The sequence below is a fragment of the Oryza glaberrima genome, chromosome 2 (genome assembly GCF_000147395.1).
Source record: "Oryza glaberrima chromosome 2, OglaRS2, whole genome shotgun sequence".
NCBI lineage: Eukaryota > Viridiplantae > Streptophyta > Magnoliopsida > Poales > Poaceae > Oryza > Oryza glaberrima.
The window spans coordinates 16887777-16906807 of NC_068327.1; the positions used below are offsets into that span (position 1 = coordinate 16887777).

At 42.7% G+C, this 19031-nt stretch overlaps 2 protein-coding genes and 1 pseudogene across 2 annotated transcripts; 1 reads left to right on the top strand and 2 right to left on the bottom strand.

Annotated features, from left to right (window-relative positions):
• Positions 1 to 1069: 1069 nt before the first annotated feature.
• LOC127763255 (70 kDa peptidyl-prolyl isomerase-like) lies at positions 1070 to 5504 on the bottom strand. Its single transcript, XM_052287905.1, has 12 exons — positions 5040 to 5504; positions 4820 to 4906; positions 3717 to 3977; positions 3553 to 3627; positions 3390 to 3470; positions 3117 to 3311; positions 2746 to 3011; positions 2533 to 2658; positions 2301 to 2447; positions 2094 to 2221; positions 1614 to 1734; positions 1070 to 1509 (listed from the first exon to the last, which is right to left on the bottom strand). Exons 1-12 carry the CDS (start codon positions 5389 to 5391, stop codon positions 1300 to 1302), a joined length of 2049 nt encoding a protein of 682 aa, XP_052143865.1. The 5' UTR covers positions 5392 to 5504; the 3' UTR covers positions 1070 to 1299.
• A 4163-nt stretch (positions 5505 to 9667) lies between these two features.
• On the bottom strand, positions 9668 to 10602 carry LOC127763262 (putative germin-like protein 2-1; annotated as a pseudogene).
• A 1366-nt stretch (positions 10603 to 11968) lies between these two features.
• On the top strand, positions 11969 to 12729 carry LOC127763261 (putative germin-like protein 2-2). Its single transcript, XM_052287909.1, has 2 exons — positions 11969 to 12104; positions 12194 to 12729. Exons 1-2 carry the CDS (start codon positions 11969 to 11971, stop codon positions 12727 to 12729), a joined length of 672 nt encoding a protein of 223 aa, XP_052143869.1.
• The last annotated feature ends 6302 nt before the right edge of the window (positions 12730 to 19031 follow it).

Sequence of the window (19031 nt, forward strand, 5' to 3'; positions counted from 1 at the left end):
TTTTGAAATGAAAAACCATGAAAAAAACTCAGGAAAATTCCTATATATACTATGATATTACTAGTACATATGGCATAATTGTTTTTTTTCAAAGAATATTGAATTTATGTGAACTTTTTTTTATGGATTTACGTAGGGGTGGCAGTTTCCCATCGGGCCGAGGATCTAGCGGGACCCGCCCCTACAGGGGTGGGAGCGAAGGAGAATTCTCACCCGTGGGTGAGTGAGGATGGGGCCCCGCAAAATTCCGGGGATGGGAGCGGGGATTGGAATTAACCCGTGGGTGATCTAGAGGGGCCCCAGTTTAGACCCGGATGTGAGTTACTTCTCTGAAAGTAGCTCATTGCAATAATATGGACTCACCAAGCTCATTCAAAATTGACATATAAAAACTCAACACCCTAGTTCCTCTCAACCGTAATCCCTTTCCTTTCTTCAACCAATCCACATCACCGGGGTATTGAAATTTCATCATAATATTATTCAGTGTATTGCAATATTTTTATAAAGTATTAGCTTTATCCCGGTGATGCGTGGCCCCGGTCACCCACCGGGTCCTCTGTGGGGGCGGAGACGAGTGATGTTTTTCACCCGACTTCCTTTGCGGGGCCGGGCCAGGGCTAGGGATACCCGCATGAGGACGGGGGCGGGGGCATTCCAACCCAACCCAGCCCCGCCCCGTTGCCACCTCTAGATTTACGTGAACTTGTAGAACGGGCAGAATGGGGAAATTTGAAAAAGAAAAAAAAAAGGCCTCAACTTGCGAACGAATTCAGTTCTCTATTCTTTTTTATATCACTCATAAATGAATTCAGTTTTGCTAGAAATTCGAAAGTCTCAGTCACCTAACCAAGAAGAGAGAAACGCTTGCCCATCAAAAGAGAAACGCTTGAGAAATGAGATGACCAGTAGCTGGAGGATGTGAATCGCTAGATGCTGATCGGAGGGCTGACTGGCTGAGGACACAAATCGACTGAGCTATAGCCGTCCCCAAAAGAATTTTAGTATTTTGTTAAGTACATAATGGTTGAAGCGAACTTTCAGTAACTTCTAGTATCATACACGAGAATAGTTGAACTTTCAGTATCATTTTTTCCTTTGTATGTTTCAATCACTCGAACGTGTCTAGCTCACAGGTGCAGCTGATGCAATGCTTGCCTGTCCTCTATACATATTGAACACAACAGCAGCCACGGAAATAACTTACCGTGAACAGTAGTAGTCGACTCCGATTGTGAAGCACAGCTGGCAGACGGACCTCTACAGCCGGATGTAAAGTAGACGACAATATACAAGAATTTAACAGTCGATGCAGTCTACTTCAGGAGGTCCGCTGCGCATGTAGAAAGCCACACAGACCGCCACCAGCAGCACCACCGGAATGAGCAGCCTCAGCACCAGCCACAGCATCGACTCCTTGCTACCGTCACTCCTCGTGAACAGCCTTCTCAGCAGCGCAGTGAGTGGCCATAGGCCATGCTTCTTGCTTGGCGCCTGAGTTGTGCCTCCCTTCAAGCAGCAAACCAGCAACAAACAGGGACCAATGGTCAAATTCGGTGGATGAGGTAGTAGCGCAGGCACAAGATGGCAGGGTGCCAGAGGAGGGAGCTTACTTCGGTTTCCGAGTCTTCAAGCTTGCTTAGCTTCGAAATCATGTTGCCGTACAATTTCGTTTCCTTCCTCTTCTGCTCCTTGACCTTCTCCTTCAGCCTCCTGTACCCCATCTTCACATCCCTGGGAAAATGATCCAGCGCAAACTTTTTTATGCATAAATAACATAATGTTATCGATGTAAGGAACATGTGATTTCTGCATGGAATTGCATCATGTAATAGAATATTGCTTTGGCTTGATGGGAATGAGATATAATAGCCCACTCCATATGAACCATATCCAGGGATTAAATGAGATGTGAGGTCATCATATGACAGATTCACAATCCAGTCATATACGACTCCAACAAACAGGCAAAGGAATAAAAGTAATTAGATCATCCTAAGAAAATGGCCTTTTTAAAGATAACGTCAGTATGGCATATGGTTCTTCAGGCTTCAGAGTAACATTGATCAAAGCCAACTGGACCAGGGTATTACCTGTTGTCTGGATCTATTTCTAGTGCTTTCTTGATATCCAGTTCTGCCAAATCAAAGTCAACAAGATACATGTGTGCCTGTGCCCTTCTGTAAAAAGCCTTCACATTCATGCTGTCAAGCTCCAGGACCTGAGCACCAACGTATGGTCAGTCAGCTTATTCTTGTTAAAATTATGTGAGATGGTCATCATGTTTTTATTCATAGTACCTCAGTACACAGTTCCTTTGCTTCCTTGTAGTCTTTAAGCTTCAGCTTACATGCAGCATTGTTGAGCTTGCAACTCACCTTGAGTGGTTTGGACAGCTGCTTCTCTTCTTCACTGAAGGAGCTGTCATACTCGATGAAGTTTAAAGCCTGATATAGAGCAAATCATACTTGCATCAGTACAGTGTAAAACAGGTTTAAGTCTTTCTTTTAAACAAAAAGCCTGATGTGTGACCTTTCCATATCTCTTAGAAGCCCTGGCATACTTTTCCATCTTAAACCAAGCATTCCCTTCATCTTTCTTCTTTGCAGCCGCTTCAATCTTCTCAGTATTCTCCTTCATGTCCCATGATTCTTTCTCCTGCACAAAAACAGCATATGAGGTTTAGATTTTCATTAGCAATCAGTAGATGTTAAGTCAGAGATACTGAAATTAAAGGTTAGTTACCTTATCGAAGGACACAAGCTCCACCTCATAATAAACAGTTGAATTAGGAGGGACAACAGACAAATCTTGTCTTGTCTCATCAGATCCAAACGCATACTCTGGTGGAATAGTCACCAATGCAACTTCTCCTTTCTTCATGCTAAGTACTGCTTTGTCAAGCCCTTCAACCACTTGTTCTTCATCAGTCTTAAACTCGAATGGCTCGTCACCATCATGACCTCTTGTGACAAATATGGTACCATCCTCTAACTTTCCAATAAGTTTCACTGCAGAGTACGAACAATATCATTTTTTAACAAAATATCATTAACAGTGGTTTCACTCAAAGATTATCATGTAATAGAAAGAGCTCAACACATGAGACCACATACCTCTGACAAGTGTGCAATCACTGGGACGCTCATAGCCTTCACCCTCATGGAGGATCTTCTTGAGGATTTTCTTATCATTACCAATCTCAGTGACTGCCTTCCAGGACACCAATTCAAGATTAATGTGCAATGTAGCATTAGGGGGTATTGCAGCTTCATCTCTAGCGGCTGGCCTGCCTTGCTCACCGAAGCCATCTATTCACCACAAAAAATGAGACACTATTGCTGCATTGGACCAAAGAAGTCTTAGCCATATTAGTTCTGAAAACTCACATTGTGGTTTGACTGTGAGGAGGGCCTTCTCATTCTTCTTCATAGTCTTCACAGCCTTGGATATGGCAGGACAGAAATGCCCTAAAAGGAAAACATTCCTATGTGAGAAACTGACCTTTCAAAACTTTATAATACAAATGTTCAAAAATGGACAGGATCGTACCATCTTTCACGGTGAACTCGACACCATCAGATTCTGCTACAACAGTCCCATCCTCAAGCCTCACCTCATACTTAACTGTACCAAGCAAAGGAATACACATATAGCATATTTTGTCCCTAAAAAACGCACTTTGCCACAACACGGGAGAAACATGAATACTGTACCAAAAACTTCATCGCGGTCTCTTGGGTTCTCCCACTTCGTGCCTTCAGCTAGTACCTTCTTCAAGATGCCACCGTCCTTGCAAATGTCCTTGACACTTTCCCAGGAGATAAGCTCGACATCAAACTGCAGCGTGGCATTTGGAGGGATAACTGGAGGGGAGCCATCCTCACCATATGCAAGCTCTGGTGGAATGGTGAAAATAGCATTCTCACCTTTCTTCATGGTCTTAATGCCCAAATCCCATCCCTTAATAACTTGGCCTGTAATTAGAGAGTAACATCATCATTTACCTTATAATATACTGTTTGCTAAATACTCCCTCCTCTCATAATTATATGATGTTGTTGGTGGTTATATTGCAACATTAAGATGGAAAATACAAAATCATGAGCCAGTGGCCTCCTACATGAAACTAACTTAAAAGGGAAAATTTTCCTTGTACAAGGAAGCTTAAATATACAAGAAGAAATTCAAGCAGCTAGATTTGTAAGGAAAAAGAATAAGCCACATCTAGTGATTTACAAATAAAAGTTGCAATCATCTAATGCTCTCCTGTCACACTAATGAAGAGATCACCTCATATATCTTTTCAGCACCATTGGAAGGGTCATCTAATGTCTGATCAGTCATCCATGCAACTTCGTTATGTGAGCTATTTGAAGATAATCTGGTATCCTAGTAACTTGTAAAATTTTTACAACCAGTCCATGATACTACTGTTTCGGAAATCAGCACAGTAACGATCTGATCTACTACAGCTGCTTCTCATTTATGTTACTGTTATATACCCTAGACCATTCATGTAGTGATGAAATACACTACATGTTAAACCTAGTCTTGGTAATTAACAGTCAAGATCAAACTCCTGAAGACGAAACACGCAACAATCACAGGCCGAGCAGAGTATTGTAAGTGAGTATGCCAGTTTTTTCTGCCAGCCTGCATCCTACTTGGTAGGTAGGAGTAGTAGCAACTAGCAAAGAAAATTCCACTTTTCAACAAGAACAATTGCGAGATTTGAGTGCTACTAGTAGTAGAAGAAAGGGTCGCTTTGATCCTAGCTTGCAAGACGAAATGGGATCCGATCGGATCGATTTGTTACCTTGGCCCAGGGTGAACTTGAACGGAGCATCGCGATCCCTGCTGGAATCGAACTTGGTGCCATCCAACAGCGTCCCCGTGTAGTGCACTGCGTCAGCGTGCGCCAACCCCCACACACAACACAATCCATCACAAAAACACCAGGTCAACGACCATCTCAGCCCAAAAAAAAAAAAAATCCAGAAATCACCAAAAAAAAATTCCTGAGAAGCGAAACGCACCTTGGACCTCGTCGCCGGCGTCGGGGCGCTCCCACCCCTCTCCCTCCTTCACCAGCTTCTTCCTGAGCCCCTCCTTCCCGATCTCCTTCTCCTCCCCGACCTCCATCTCCGCCGCGTACGGCCCCTCCCCTCCCTCCTCCCCACCCGCACCTCCCCCGCCGCCGTACAGGTCCTCCATGCCCCCGCCGCCGAAGCCGCCCAGTCCGCCGAGGCCGCCCATCCCGCCCAGCCCACCGAGGCCGCCCATCCCGCCGAGCCCACCGAGGCCACCCATCCCGCCGAGGCCACCGAGGCCGGCCATCGCGTCCAGGCCGGCCATGCCGGGCGGGTAGCCGAGGTCGTCGTCGTCCATTCCCCCCGCGCCGATGGGAAGCTAGCGGAAGCTTCTAGAAGGGGGACGTGCCTTCTTGCGATTTCCGAGACTGATGAGAGATTTTCCTTTTTCTTTTTATCGCGTGCGAAAGCAATGGGGGTATAGCAATAGCAGTGTGGGTTCTAGAGAGTTCTTGGGAGTTAAGCGGGGGATCAGTCAGTGGCGGCGACTGCTACATCGCGCTTGACGATGACAGGTGGGGCCGGGGTGGTGGTGGGGACAGAATGTCAGTGACTGGTGGTGGGATGTGACGCGACTACGCGGGAGTCTGGAAAATGGCAGCTTCAGAATAGTAGTACTGTACAAGTGTAGAACCTTCTCTAGAGAGTGTAGTTAACGGCAAGCTTATGCCAGTCGGTGGGAGGGGGGTCGTTGGCCGTTGTGGAATGTTCTGGAATGACTAAAATTTGTGTGGAGTTTAAAATATGTAAAACAACATGATACTTCGTGTTTTGTTGCGGAATCCATAAATTAATATATGGGAATTATAAATTAATATATGCGAATTATTGTACAAATGATTGATAAATGTTGAGATGTTATTGACACGATGTAGAGAATATGATGTGCCATGCTTGTATAATTTAAGATGTTTATAATAGTAGTACTCCCTCTGTTTCATAATATAAGAGATTTTTTTCTTATTCGTCTTATTCAAAAAATTTTAAAATTATTATTTATTTTATTTGTGACTCACTTTATTATCCAAAGTATTTTAAGCACAACTTTTTGTTTTTTATATTTGCACAAATTTTTTGAATAAGACGAGTGGTCAAATAATGCAAGTAAAAAGTTAAAATCGCTTATATTATGGAACGGGGGGAGTAATTGCTAGTGGGTGATGATTATACTTGCATGTTGAGTGTTAATTTTTAATAATTGCTAGTAGGTATCACCTATATAAAAAAAGATAGATAAATGTGGCTAAATATATGGAGGGTTTGTTTGGATCCAAGCCAAAAGTTTGCCGATTCATTTTTTTAGCATCACAACCATTTGTCTGGTTTACTATTAATGTTTCCCCACACTAATGCAAATTCTATTGTATCAAATTTGAGAGGACAATACGTACAAAGGTTTTGGCACTACCAAAATATGGCAAAATTTACTACAAGATACTTAAAAATGTGTGGTATTTGCTGGTAAATACTGTAAAAACTCAAATTTGCTCGAGGACATTTAGATATGGGGTAATTTACCATATGACTGTAAGGCTATTAAAATATTATTTCCTTTAGAGCTCGAGAGAGAATTTAACTAAAATAACTTTGCTACCATGACTTCTTCCGCCCATCCAGCCAGCAAAAGGGATGGCAAAATCTTACCGACAGCAGAGGAAGCTTCCAGTGGCGACAAGGAATAGAGAGTGGCAGTGATCAGGATGGCCGCCTCGAACTTATAGTTTTTTACTTCCTCCATCCCATTTTTATCACCCCTAAGGTTTTGTGAGATTTTTTTTTAAATGATCATCTAACAAGCGTTTCTTTGTTTGTTTATTTGTGCAAAGAGTAAATGTACATCATGGAATGTATTGTATGTAACCAATTAAGATTAATTTCTATTGGTACAATGGCATGCAATATTTAAAACATTAGCAATCCATGAGACAAGAAGCGATGAAGCACTTTAACTAGTTAACTAATTTGAGAATGATAAATATTTTCGTATCCTTAATCTTAGTGTCATTTGCTTAGTGGGCGATCGAATTGGGATGGGAGAGTAGTGTCTACCCACAAATATCACACTTTTTAAGTATCATGTAGCACATTGTGTCATCATTTTCTTAAGGCTAATGGCGTCCTCAGCCTACTAGTCATATTTCTTGCTTTTCTTTCTTTATTTTACCTGAGAAGATATGAACAGTTATCAACATTTTAGGTGCGTTCTTTTATGCTAGCGGGATGATCAGAGAAATGCGCATGCAAACGGTGTGATTTTGAGTAAAAAAATGAATTCTAAGATAACTACTTTAAAAGTCAGTTTTCAATTTAACAATATACAATTCATTTATTAGTCCTCTTAAATAATTATCATAGATCATTCAGTTATTCAATCATCCAGCACAAAACAACAACTTAAAATGTTTGTTTTCGTAACCACAATTTTATCTCACGTTGCTATGGCAAAAATTTGTGAGTTAATTAGGCAAAATTGTCACAAAATTTTGCGAGCCAATTAGACTGTTTGGTCGGTAGCTATACTTATGGAATATTTTTATACTTCACTAGGTACACCTCACATGTCAACGATATAGAAAAGGAGTGGCGAAGTTAATTACCTATTGCTAGCCAGAGGGTGGTTCCAATTTTTATTATCCAAATCTTTGTCAAGTTAGTGAAAAAAAATATGACATGCTTACTTAACCAAACATCGTCCCCTATATATATACCACGCAATGCGCCAGATAGTAGCCACATTCTCCACATAGGGAAAAAGCAGATGGTGATTCCAGTGCTGGCTAGCTTGAGAGAACAAGTTAATAATTTGAAATTCCAATTTTCCTTATTGCCAGGCCGGCCTGTCCACCTCAGTGTATTGCAAGCTAACTCGATTTTAACCATCTCCTCAGAGTCCAGGCTGTTAAATACTTAAACGTACATGAGGCCACATGTTAACCTACGGAGGGCGGCTGGTGCTTGTCAACTAGGTGCTCTCTGCGCTCCCATCTTACATAATGGGAGCAATGCTTCTTCCAAAAGGAATCATTGACGCCATTAATAAATGCTGTCGCGCTTTCTTCTGGACAGGCGAAGATAGTTGCCACGGTGGGGACTGCAAAGTGGCGTGGGATGTTGTTTGTTCCCCTAAAGACAAAGGCGGGGTTGGCATCAAAAACCTCTATGTTCAAAACAAATGTCTTCTTCAAAAATTCCTTGTCCGGCTACAAGAACCTGGGGACCCTCCATGGCTACTCTGCTTCCGGGAGAACTACGACTGGTCTGCGACTGTTAACCTTGGCGACCCCGTCCCTCGCCCAACCCAGATCTAGCGTGATATTTCATCTGGGATCCCAGAATTTCGACGACACACTTGTACGATCCTTGGGTGACGGGACTTCCATATCGTTCTGGGATGATCAGTGGATCAGACAGCCCTTTGCCCCTTTGCCCACCACTTCCCTGCCATCCATTTTCACTGTACTCGGCCAAACCTTTCAGTCGCCCAAGCACTCTCGTCAACCGACCTTCAGTTGTTTCTTTGCCCCCGCTTATCAAACGCAGCTTTGCGTGAGCTTCAGGAGCTCCGCTCTCTTACCAACTCGCTAAGTGTCATGGACCAACCAGACCGTCGGCTCACCACCTCTTTTCGTCCACCCTCCATGCTTGCAGCTTACTCCCAGTGTTTTGGGGTAGCTGCAACAGACCCCTTCTGGAAAAATATTTGGACGAATTTTGGTCAGACGAAGTGCAAACTCTTCCCGTGGACTGTACATAAATGACGGATTTACACTAATGAGCGCCGCTTCCATAGAGGAATTGCACCCTCTCCTCAATGCTGCTTCTGCGACTACGCCAAGGATGTGGAACACCTGTTCCTTCGCTGCATGAGGGCTGCTCGGGCCTAGGCTTCCATGGGCTTTGATGAACAACCAAATCTTCAAGGAGTAGATGACTCCGCCTCCCAAGTCAGACGTAGGTGCATCGATGACCTTGCGCTTCCGCTCTGGGTACATCGCTGCCCAAAGCGACTCCGCCCGTCGCTCAGCTCCTGGGTGAATAATCTTAGTGGTGTAAGGAATAATTGAGACCCTTCCTTTTCCCCCACCCCTTGTAAATATCTTTATACTTGTAATTGGACGTCTTATATTTTTAATAAATGTTCAGGCTGGTGTTAATCACCTGCTGTAGTTTCCTTAAAAAAAACTCTGGAATAATGAACTCAGACACAAATTTGACTATTTAAGGCAGGATTGATCATCGTACTGTGATCTGACTTCCACAAGGAGAATGCTACTGCTAATTACTTGTGTTCATCGGACTATGGTGTGAACATGTCTAATTTACATAGCATATACAATTATTTTTTAAAGGAGAGCAAAAAGCTTTGTCTAGTACTATGTATTAATAGAGAGGGAGCAAAAGTACAAAGACAGCATATACATCAACCTGTGGAATTTCATTAGATAGGTAAATACAAACTTGATCACAGCGCAGTTCCCTATTACATTTTTATTTCACAAAGTTCAATATAAACTTACTGATGTGTTACAACTTGCAAGAATGAGATGTACAATACAATTAAGTATAACGTAAATTAACTTAATTTAATGTAAAAAGAACAAATGAATCATCACCAATGGATAAAGAAACAACTTTGTTTAGAAACTTCAGAACTGAGCTTGAATCCGGTCTACTATCTTCTTCTCCACCTGAAAGGCCTTGGCAAGGATATCATCTGAGATGAACGGCTTCGATCCAAACACCGCATTTGCTATGGTGATGACTCCAGGGTTCTGGCTACTTAGAGCCGCAAGGGCTATAACATCTTTTGTACCATAGTTGAACTGAAAGTGGATCAACCCCTACGGAAACACGAATACGTCCCCCTTGTTAAGAACCTTGGTGAACAGCTTGTTCTCGGGGTTGAAGGTAACGAAACCGACGTAGAGTGAGCCCTCCAGTACAGTCAGGATCTCGGTCGCACGTGGGTGAATGTGCGGAGGGTTAAGACCATAAGGCGCATAGTCGACGCGGGCCAAAGAGATGCCCAAGGTGTTGAGCCCAGAGATCTGGGCGACGTTGACTCCTGTCACGGCCGATCCCTGCCTGTTGCTGGTGTTTCCAGCCATGTGAAGGCCGGAGAAGAAGAAGTCTTCCACGGTGATGGCCGCTGGGTCCTTGCATGCAAATCCATTGATTAGAACTGCAAGTTTGCCCAAACATGTAGAATAGTTCAATCGGATTAGTTAACAACAAAATTACCCTGTTTAACCCTAAAGACATGTACACGCTATATTACTGATTTAAATGCACATATAAGTAAAATATATGGAAACTAACTATAGCATGTTTGCAGTATTACCTTGCGACATCTTGTCAGCGACGCAGAAGTCCTGGAGTTGGCTGGGATCGGAGGCGAAAGCATTCGAAATCGATACAGCCAGGAGGGCAAGGAGGAAGAACCATGTTGAGGCCATTAGGAGTTTAGGACACTAATCACTAAATCAAGTGCGTGTCAATTTTAGCAGGAAACAAAAGGATGCAACGCAAAGTTTCTTGTGATGTGATGAACTGATGATGATGCTTTGCTGTGTGCTTCAAACGGGGTGAGAGATACCCAGTATATATAGAGATGGAGTAGAGTAGGAGGATCAAGCTGGCTTGTGCTTGCTCTGTGTTGAGAAAGTTAATTGGATGTTTAATATGTATTGAGGTTTGAAGAAATGGTCTACGCCAATTCTCTGGTAATTTGGAACAAGTCTGAATAAACGTGTTGTGGCCTGCCTGCAGCAGCGGCTACAGCAAATTCAGTAAGAAGCTAATATAGCTTCTGACTGATTCTTCATCATGTGTAAATTGTGCTCTCTCCAGGTGGACTCGATGGTAACGGCACCTGCTTAAACAAATTACGTCAAGCAACAATTTAATAATGGCTATGCATTACGCGTTCGTCGTTCGGTTAACAAATTCTGTTTGGGAAAACTACGTTTTAATTAGGTATCATTATCATTGAGAAAGGCATGCAGCAGTTAGCACCACAACAAGGTGTGGATTAGTCGATGTACTCGGTTTCAAGGCATGCAGAGTCTTAATAAATTTTGATATGGGAGTCCCTCCTCTTATATCCAACGTTTAATTAGGCATAATTTTGTAGATAGTATAGGCGTGTAGTCAATCCTCTGTCATTTCGGTTGGTCGAAGGAGTTTTAATCCCGTCTTCTTGGAAGGAAGCAAGCAATGAAAAGCAAGCATTATTATTTACTTACGTGCATTTTTCTCCGGAACAAATATGGTGTTAATTTTAATTGCTATGATGAGATAAGAATATTACAATGGAGATCGGACCATTGTCAATCGATGATCAGGCCGGCCGGCAAACAGCAAACCAGTAAAGAATTAATATGATCCATATATCCACCTTGGACAACATTAATAGCCACGGCTGCTAAGTCTGCAGATACAGTACTCATCCATGGCTTAGACTTCTTCAAGCACAAAGCATGTATGATAACATTAATAAGATTTATTTCAGGATAGATAGGTATATGTATCTGCAGACTGCAGGTTGCCCATCCACGCAATGTTATGTATTTTATGTATGACGCCTTCTTCCTATCTAGCTACTAGCTAGCAGTGACTCGTTCTTGGTGCTGTACGACGCATGCATGGCATGCACAGACAGACAATATTCTCTGTCATCACAATCATCACCAGAGATTTCAGAGTTCAATAGGCTATTCTGAAACCTGAACTCCCCCTATAAATACCAGCTTTCCTCTCAATCCATGACATTCTTCATCATCAGTTCATCACAATATATATATCATCAGAGCAATCTGCTATACCATAAGTATTCTTTTCTATAGAGAACTCTCTGCCTCCTCCAGGCTCCAGCTATGGCTGCTGTTGGCGCCTGCTTCCTCCAGCAGCTTGCTGTCGTTGCCCTCTTGGCTCTGTGGTGCTCTCATGGCGCCATCGCCTCCGATCCTGGCCTTCTTCAGGACTTCTGCGTCGTCGACAAGATGTCTCAAGGTACTCGATCTGCAAGAACTCCGCATATATATACTGTAATTTTGTGTGACTGACCATACTGATGATTCTGTTCACGGATCCATATGCAGTGCGTGTAAATGGGTTCCCTTGCAAGGACGCCAAGGACGTTGTCGCCGGCGACTTCTTCTTCTCCGGCCTCCACATGGCCGGCAACACCACCAACAAGCAGGGATCCAACGTTACCACCGTCAACGTCGCACAGATCCCGGGTCTGAACACCATGGGCGTCTCCCTCGTCCACATCGACTACGCGCCCAACGGCCTCAACCCGCCTCACACGCATCCACGTGCCACCGAGATCCTGACCGTTCTCGAAGGATCTCTCTATGTCGGCTTCGTGACGTCGAACTCCGAGAATAAGTTGTTCACCAAGGTTCTTAACAAGGGTGATGTGTTTGTGTTTCCACAAGGATTAGTCCATTTTCAGTTTAACAATGGAACAAACAATGCTGTGGCTCTTGCTGCTCTGAGCAGCCAGAATCCAGGGGTGATAACCGTGGGAAACGCTGTTTTTGGATCAAAGCCATCTATCTCGGATGATATCCTTGCCAAAGCCTTCCAAGTGGACAAGAACATCATAGACCGAATCCAAGCTCAATTCTAGAGAATATGGGGCATATATATGACATCCACTAGTGTGTTCTTTTATTGTTCAATTGTAGAATGTGGTTTTTGCTATTGATGAATTGTGATATTATCTCGTGTTGAAGGAAATGTGTTCAAATTTGAGTGTGATTCATCTGAAAGAAACTTTGGCTATGTAAGTTAAAGAAAATAAACCAATCTTTCAGTAAGATCCTCTCTATAGAGTGGCCTCCTCAGAATATTTTTTTATTACGTATACACTATCTATATTTTTTGGAACTGATATATACTATATCTGACTAAAGCCAAAATTGAAAGGTTGCCCCAAGTCCCTTGAGATTATTGACAATCACATTGAGCCTTCCATACATGTCATTCACACTCTCATCGGGTAAAATGGCAAATGTCTCATATTAAATCTTGAGAAAGTGAAGCTTGGCATCCTTTTACTCACTTGTACCCTCATAAATTTTAGGCTCCATGTTCCAGATCTCATAAGCTATCTCAAGATTGCTAACTCTATCAAAATCCTCTTGGTTCAAGGAGTTGAACAAGACATTTATGGCTTGGACATTGAGTTGGAGATTGCGATGGTCAACATTCTTCAAGTCGTTGCCGGTGATAGCAAAACATACATCAATAATATTTCAAATGTGGAAGCTCATAGCCTTGAAGTGAGTAGACATCTTAATTTTTAAAGTATAATAATTTGTTCCATTATATATGGAAGCCTTCCCTACATAGTTCACCTCATGTGACATCTTCTCTCTAGACAGCGAAGCCCAATCAAGAGAGACCTAGCTCTGATACCACTTGTGGGATTGAGATGTCGACTAGAGGGAGGAATAGGTGATATTAAAAATAAATTACACCTAATCAAAACTAACATAACTTGCTACGCTTGGCGAAGGATAAGACTAACTAAGCAACTAGATTATGTTTTGCAATCCTAGGGTGATAGGGGCTCAAGTATGTTTCTACGAATGTAAATTGCACAATAGTAAATGTAATAAATAAATGAGACAAGAGACAAGAAATTTTTCACCTGAGGTTCGGAAACTCGCAGGCTTCCTAATCCCCATTGAAGCGATCCCAACTTCACCGCTCAAACCACGAAGCCACCGAACCCCTTCGTCAAGAGGTGGGCAAGGTGGGAGCCAACCCCAAAGTGGACTAACCAAACTTCGATCACTAAGGTAGTTTATTTCCTTCACCCCAAAGGCAGTGAACTCCAAACCACACACAACCAACACCGAGCCTCTTCCACAATCTTCTCGGAGAGGTCATCGGACAACTTCTCCAAGCCGTCTAGGAGGTGGCAACCTCCAAGAGTAACAGGCAACACCTGACTCGGAGATGATCATGTGCCGCACTAGCTCTAACAATACAATGCACTTGTCTTGGCTCAAACAACACCAACAATGAATGAACAAATGCTCAAGAGGCGTGAGAGTGAGTACAAGGGATCTATGCAAATGAATTATGTGCCAAGAAGATCCCCTTGGTGCTGGTAGGGGAGTATTTATGCCCCCACCCACAAAAACTAGCTATTCGGGGTGAAATCCCCATCCTCAGACATGCCTCCATTTTAACATCTACAAAACTAGCCGTTACACTATTACAATGCATTTAATGCATGGGCGATGGCTAGCCGATCTGACAGCGATAGGTCCACCAGTTAGATTGGTCGCAGCACGGTCACTCTGGTGTTGGCTCTAGCAGCTCTGGATCACCAAGCGGAGGCCATCACACCAGCTCATTGGCTGCCCGGTCAGACCGAGCCCGACCCAGTCAGACCGTCAGGACACGCCGATCAGACCGGTCTCAAACAGAAAACATGAAGAATAGAATTTGTCAAACCAAACCCTCATGCAAATAACCTAATGTGGCATTTTGGTCACTTCTGCGCTGAAGTATTACCGTTCTTGATAGTATGGCAAAGCTAGAAATAAACCTAGCAAAAATTCGATCGCCCAACACCGCGCTCGATTAAAATAAAATGCTAGATTTATCACCTTTATCTCATTGCCTTGCACCATCAATTTTAATCCGTTGTAATCATCCAATGTATGTACATCATGTGGTCCTAACTGAAATATATCACTCAAATAGAATAGTTAGTCTACTAAAACCAAAATTAACAACGGGGTCCTAGATGCTTTAGCGCCCTTGGCAAAGCTTCATAGTGGTAACAGCTAGAACCTAGAACAGCTGAACACAGTGATCATCACTTTGCTTCTTAAGAAAGATGCACCAACTTTGATCAAACACTTCAGACCTATTAGCTTGATACATAGTTTTCAAAGCTGGCAGCAAAAATAATGGCGACAAGGCTTGCGCCAAGAATGGGGGAATTGGTGGCGACAAATCAGACGGCTTTCAGTCAAAAATTTTGTCATAGTCAAAGGCTTGGCGATGCAGTTTCACAAGAGGAAAAGCTCGATGATTTTCCTAAAGATTGAAGTCACGAAGGCTCTAGTAGGAAAAGTAATACCATCTCTGTTTTTAATATATAGCCGATATTGATTTTACGACAAATATTTAATCATTCGTTGTATTTAATTCTCAACACGATCTCTTGGGGTTTCCTGCTAAACATGCTGAGAAGCCGTGGGTTTGGAGCCAGGTGGCGCAGCTGGATTTCTACGCTTATCCTCGCAGCTGAAATATCAATTTGCGGTGAATGGAAAAGACAAGGACAGATTCAAGCCTGTGAGGGGATTGTGACAAGGCGATCCTCTGTCGCCTCTGCTCTTCGTCCTGGAAATGGACACACTATTGGGTCTCCTGGCGAAAGCCACCTCGTGGGGATTGTTGGCAAGTTTGGACGTTAGATGACCGATCCCCCAACACCTCTATCTATGTGGACGACATTGTAATTTTCTTCCGACCGATGGAACAGGAGGCACGAGCTATTTTCGCAATCTTAGAACTGTTCGGGAATGCCATGGGGCTGAGAACCAACCTGGGCAAGAGTGCACTTACACCGAGTCAATGTGATGAGGACAGCACAGAGATTATCAAAAGCTTGTTCAATTGAAGAGTGGAAGTGTTTTCAATTGTTTACCTTGGTCTCCCTCTTTCGGTTAGAAACCAACAAAAGCAGAGGTGCAATCAATTCTTGATTGGCAATCAAAGAAGGTAGCAGGGTGGAAACCCAAAATGCTATCACCCGATGGAAGACTGTGCCTCATCAAGTCGGTGCTCACGGCGCTTCCTATCCACTTCCTTTCTGTGCTTTAGCTTCCAAATTGGGTAATTAAAGAATTTAACAAGAAATGTCGAGCCTTTATGTGGAAAGAACAGGAGGAAGTGAATGGTGGCCACTATCTAGTAGCTTGGGTTGTGGTGTGTAGCCCAATTAAATGTGGTGGGTTGGGCATAATGAACCTGGAGTTTTTCGGCCAAGCACTTCGACTAAAATGGCTAGCACGAAGACTAGAGCAGAAGGGGCGCCCTTGGACTCTGGTGAACTCAAAACCAACAGCCGATAAGCAAGATCTTTTCAGGGCTGCGAGCACTTTAAAGGTCGGCGACCGGAAGGGCATTGATTTCTGGAGAGAAGGTTGGCTGCCCAGTGGAAGCATAAACATCCATTTTCCTGTCTTAGCAATTTTCTCGGCAGGACAAAGCTGACAATGGCACAAGGGTTAGTGCAGCATTGTTGGGTACGTGATCTCAGGGGAAGCTTGTCAAATGACACACTGATGAAGTACTTCATGCTTTGGGACAAAATCAATATAGTACAATTACATGGGGAGGTTCAAGTGCAAGAAGAGGATCAAGAGTCCATCAGATGGAAGCTAACAGTGGATGGGATGCACTCAGCAGCATTGGCTTATGACATGTTCTTCATTTCACGCACCCGCTCTCTTAGTGTTGATCTGATTTGGTAGGCAAGAGCACCATCGCACATCAAATTCTTCATGTGGTTGCCAACAAAAGGAAGATGTCTCACGACAGATAATCTGCAAAAAGGGGTGGCCGCATGGGGATGTGTGTGTCCTGTGCAATATCTAGAATGAGAGCTGCGAACACCTATTGGTTTCATGCCGTTTCACGAACAGGGTTTGGAGAATGTTGATAGGATAGTTGGAGGTGCAGTTCCTACTGCTAGAAGAAGGGATCGAAGGGCTGTCAAAGTGGTGGCAACAAGCCCGGCTAGGTTTTCAGACGGGCTACTGGGAGGCCTTCGACTCGTTGTGCATGCTTGTTTGCTGGGTGGTTTGGAAAGAAAGGAATGTGTTTTTAGACGGGCTACAGGGAGGCCTTCGACTCGTTGTGCATGCTTGTTTGTTGGGTGGTTTGGAAAGAAAGGAATGTGTTTTTAGACGGGCTACAGGGAGGCCTTTCTACTCGTTGTGCATGCTTGTTTGCTGGGTGGTTTGGAAAGAAAGGAATGTCAGGATTTTTGAGCACAAAAACGGCACGGCGACGTAAGTCTACATGGCTATCCAAGAGGAAGTCCTCATTTGGAGAGAAGCCGGCGTGTTCAAAGAATGAGAGTAAAGCTCAGGGAAAGCCTTTTTGTTTTATTTTGGGGTCTTTGGCTTCCCGCTGATCTCCCACTTCGCCTGTTTAAAGTTGAACTGTAACTTGGACTCTTGCTCTTTCTTCTTAATACAATTCGGTCGGTCGGCTGATTTTCAGCCGATTTGGCAAAAAGCATATGAAAGTCAAAATTACTGATAAATGAAAGGGTTAGTTATAATCCACTTGCTGCATTTAAAGTTATGAAGGAGCCGTCACGTAAGCCACATACGACTACATATTCGATTTTTTGGACGATATACGACTACATATTTGATTTTTTGGACGAGATCCCCAATAAGTTGCAGGCAAGCCATAAGTGCTCTTGCCTGCAAAAATCGCTCTCCTGAGAGATGCGGCCCCTTAAGAGATGCGATGCTAGCCCATATATCCCCACCCAGCCCAAGCTATACCCATTTGTACCCAAAGTTTCTCTACAAAACGAAGCAACAAATAGGTGGAAGGTTTTCTACTTGAAATCGATCTTCCCATGCAGTTAAACCGGCTGCATGACAAAATGATGATTTTCGTGGACACCTCGTGCAGGCGGGCCGCCCAATTACATGCAAAGATCCATTTTGGATGCCTGTAAAAAACAATTATGTAGTAGTGACATCATTAAAACTGTCTTAACCATTGGTTCGATATATATCTCTCTTAAATATATGTCGTCAGATCAACATTCGTGTGTAATACAAATGAGGCCCTTATATCTGGCAGTTAATTTTGAATTTTAACAAACAGTTTCTACTATCAGCTATAATAAAATACTATTACCATCATTTAATTTCCCAAATTCCTCCATATATGTACATCTAAATATTAAAAACAAATCCAAGACAGCACTGGGGTAATTATATATTAAGGTATAACAATTTGGTACGTGGATGTAATAATTTAGTATTTTTAAACAGATAGAGGACTAGCTAGTAGAATACACATGATATATCCTAAGTTTATAATTCTCTCCTAACGATACAATAGAGATAGTGAAGTGGTCTCTAAATTATACTTCCTCCGTTTCGTATTATAAACATTTCTAGTATTACTCATATTTATATAAATGTTAATAAATTTAGACATAAACAATGCTAGAAGATCTTATAATATAAAACGGAGGGAGTATATACAGAGAGATCGGGAGAAATGGTCTTTAATTCGCTAGCGCTAATGATATATATATATATCTCCATCGGAATATGTCTACATACGTAATTAATGTACACTCAGAACATGTCGAACCTGCAGCAGCTGTGGCACACTGTTAGCCAACAAACATTCAAACAGCAAGTCAAGCGAACACGAAAAAGCTCTCGTATATGCTGATGAGCCTGACAAATCGATCATGAATCTGGTTTAACTTTTAACGCTGTCACGCATCACCATATGCATGCCATGAGCCAATTATCCTTCATTGAACATAAACTAATTTAGCGTCGTATTTCCTAATTAATATATATAATTTGTCGTCATTATACACCGTTGTTAGCCTCCACCTGGAGGTTATACGTATAGTATTCACTTAGCTTTCTGTCGTGAAATGCAAGCGACCTGTTCAACAATTATTAGTTTCCTCGTAATTATTCTATTCTAGCCGTCTTCGTGTCTATTATATCGACATGATGCATGCACGCCGGCTGCACAGATAATTTGGGAGTATCAAAGAAACTACTGCAAATTTTTTGAGTAAAAAAATTTTTAGATGTAATTATAGTATAATTGAAATGTAATTACTCCCTCCGTTTTAAAATGTTTAACATCATTGATTTTTTAAGTACATGTTTGACCATT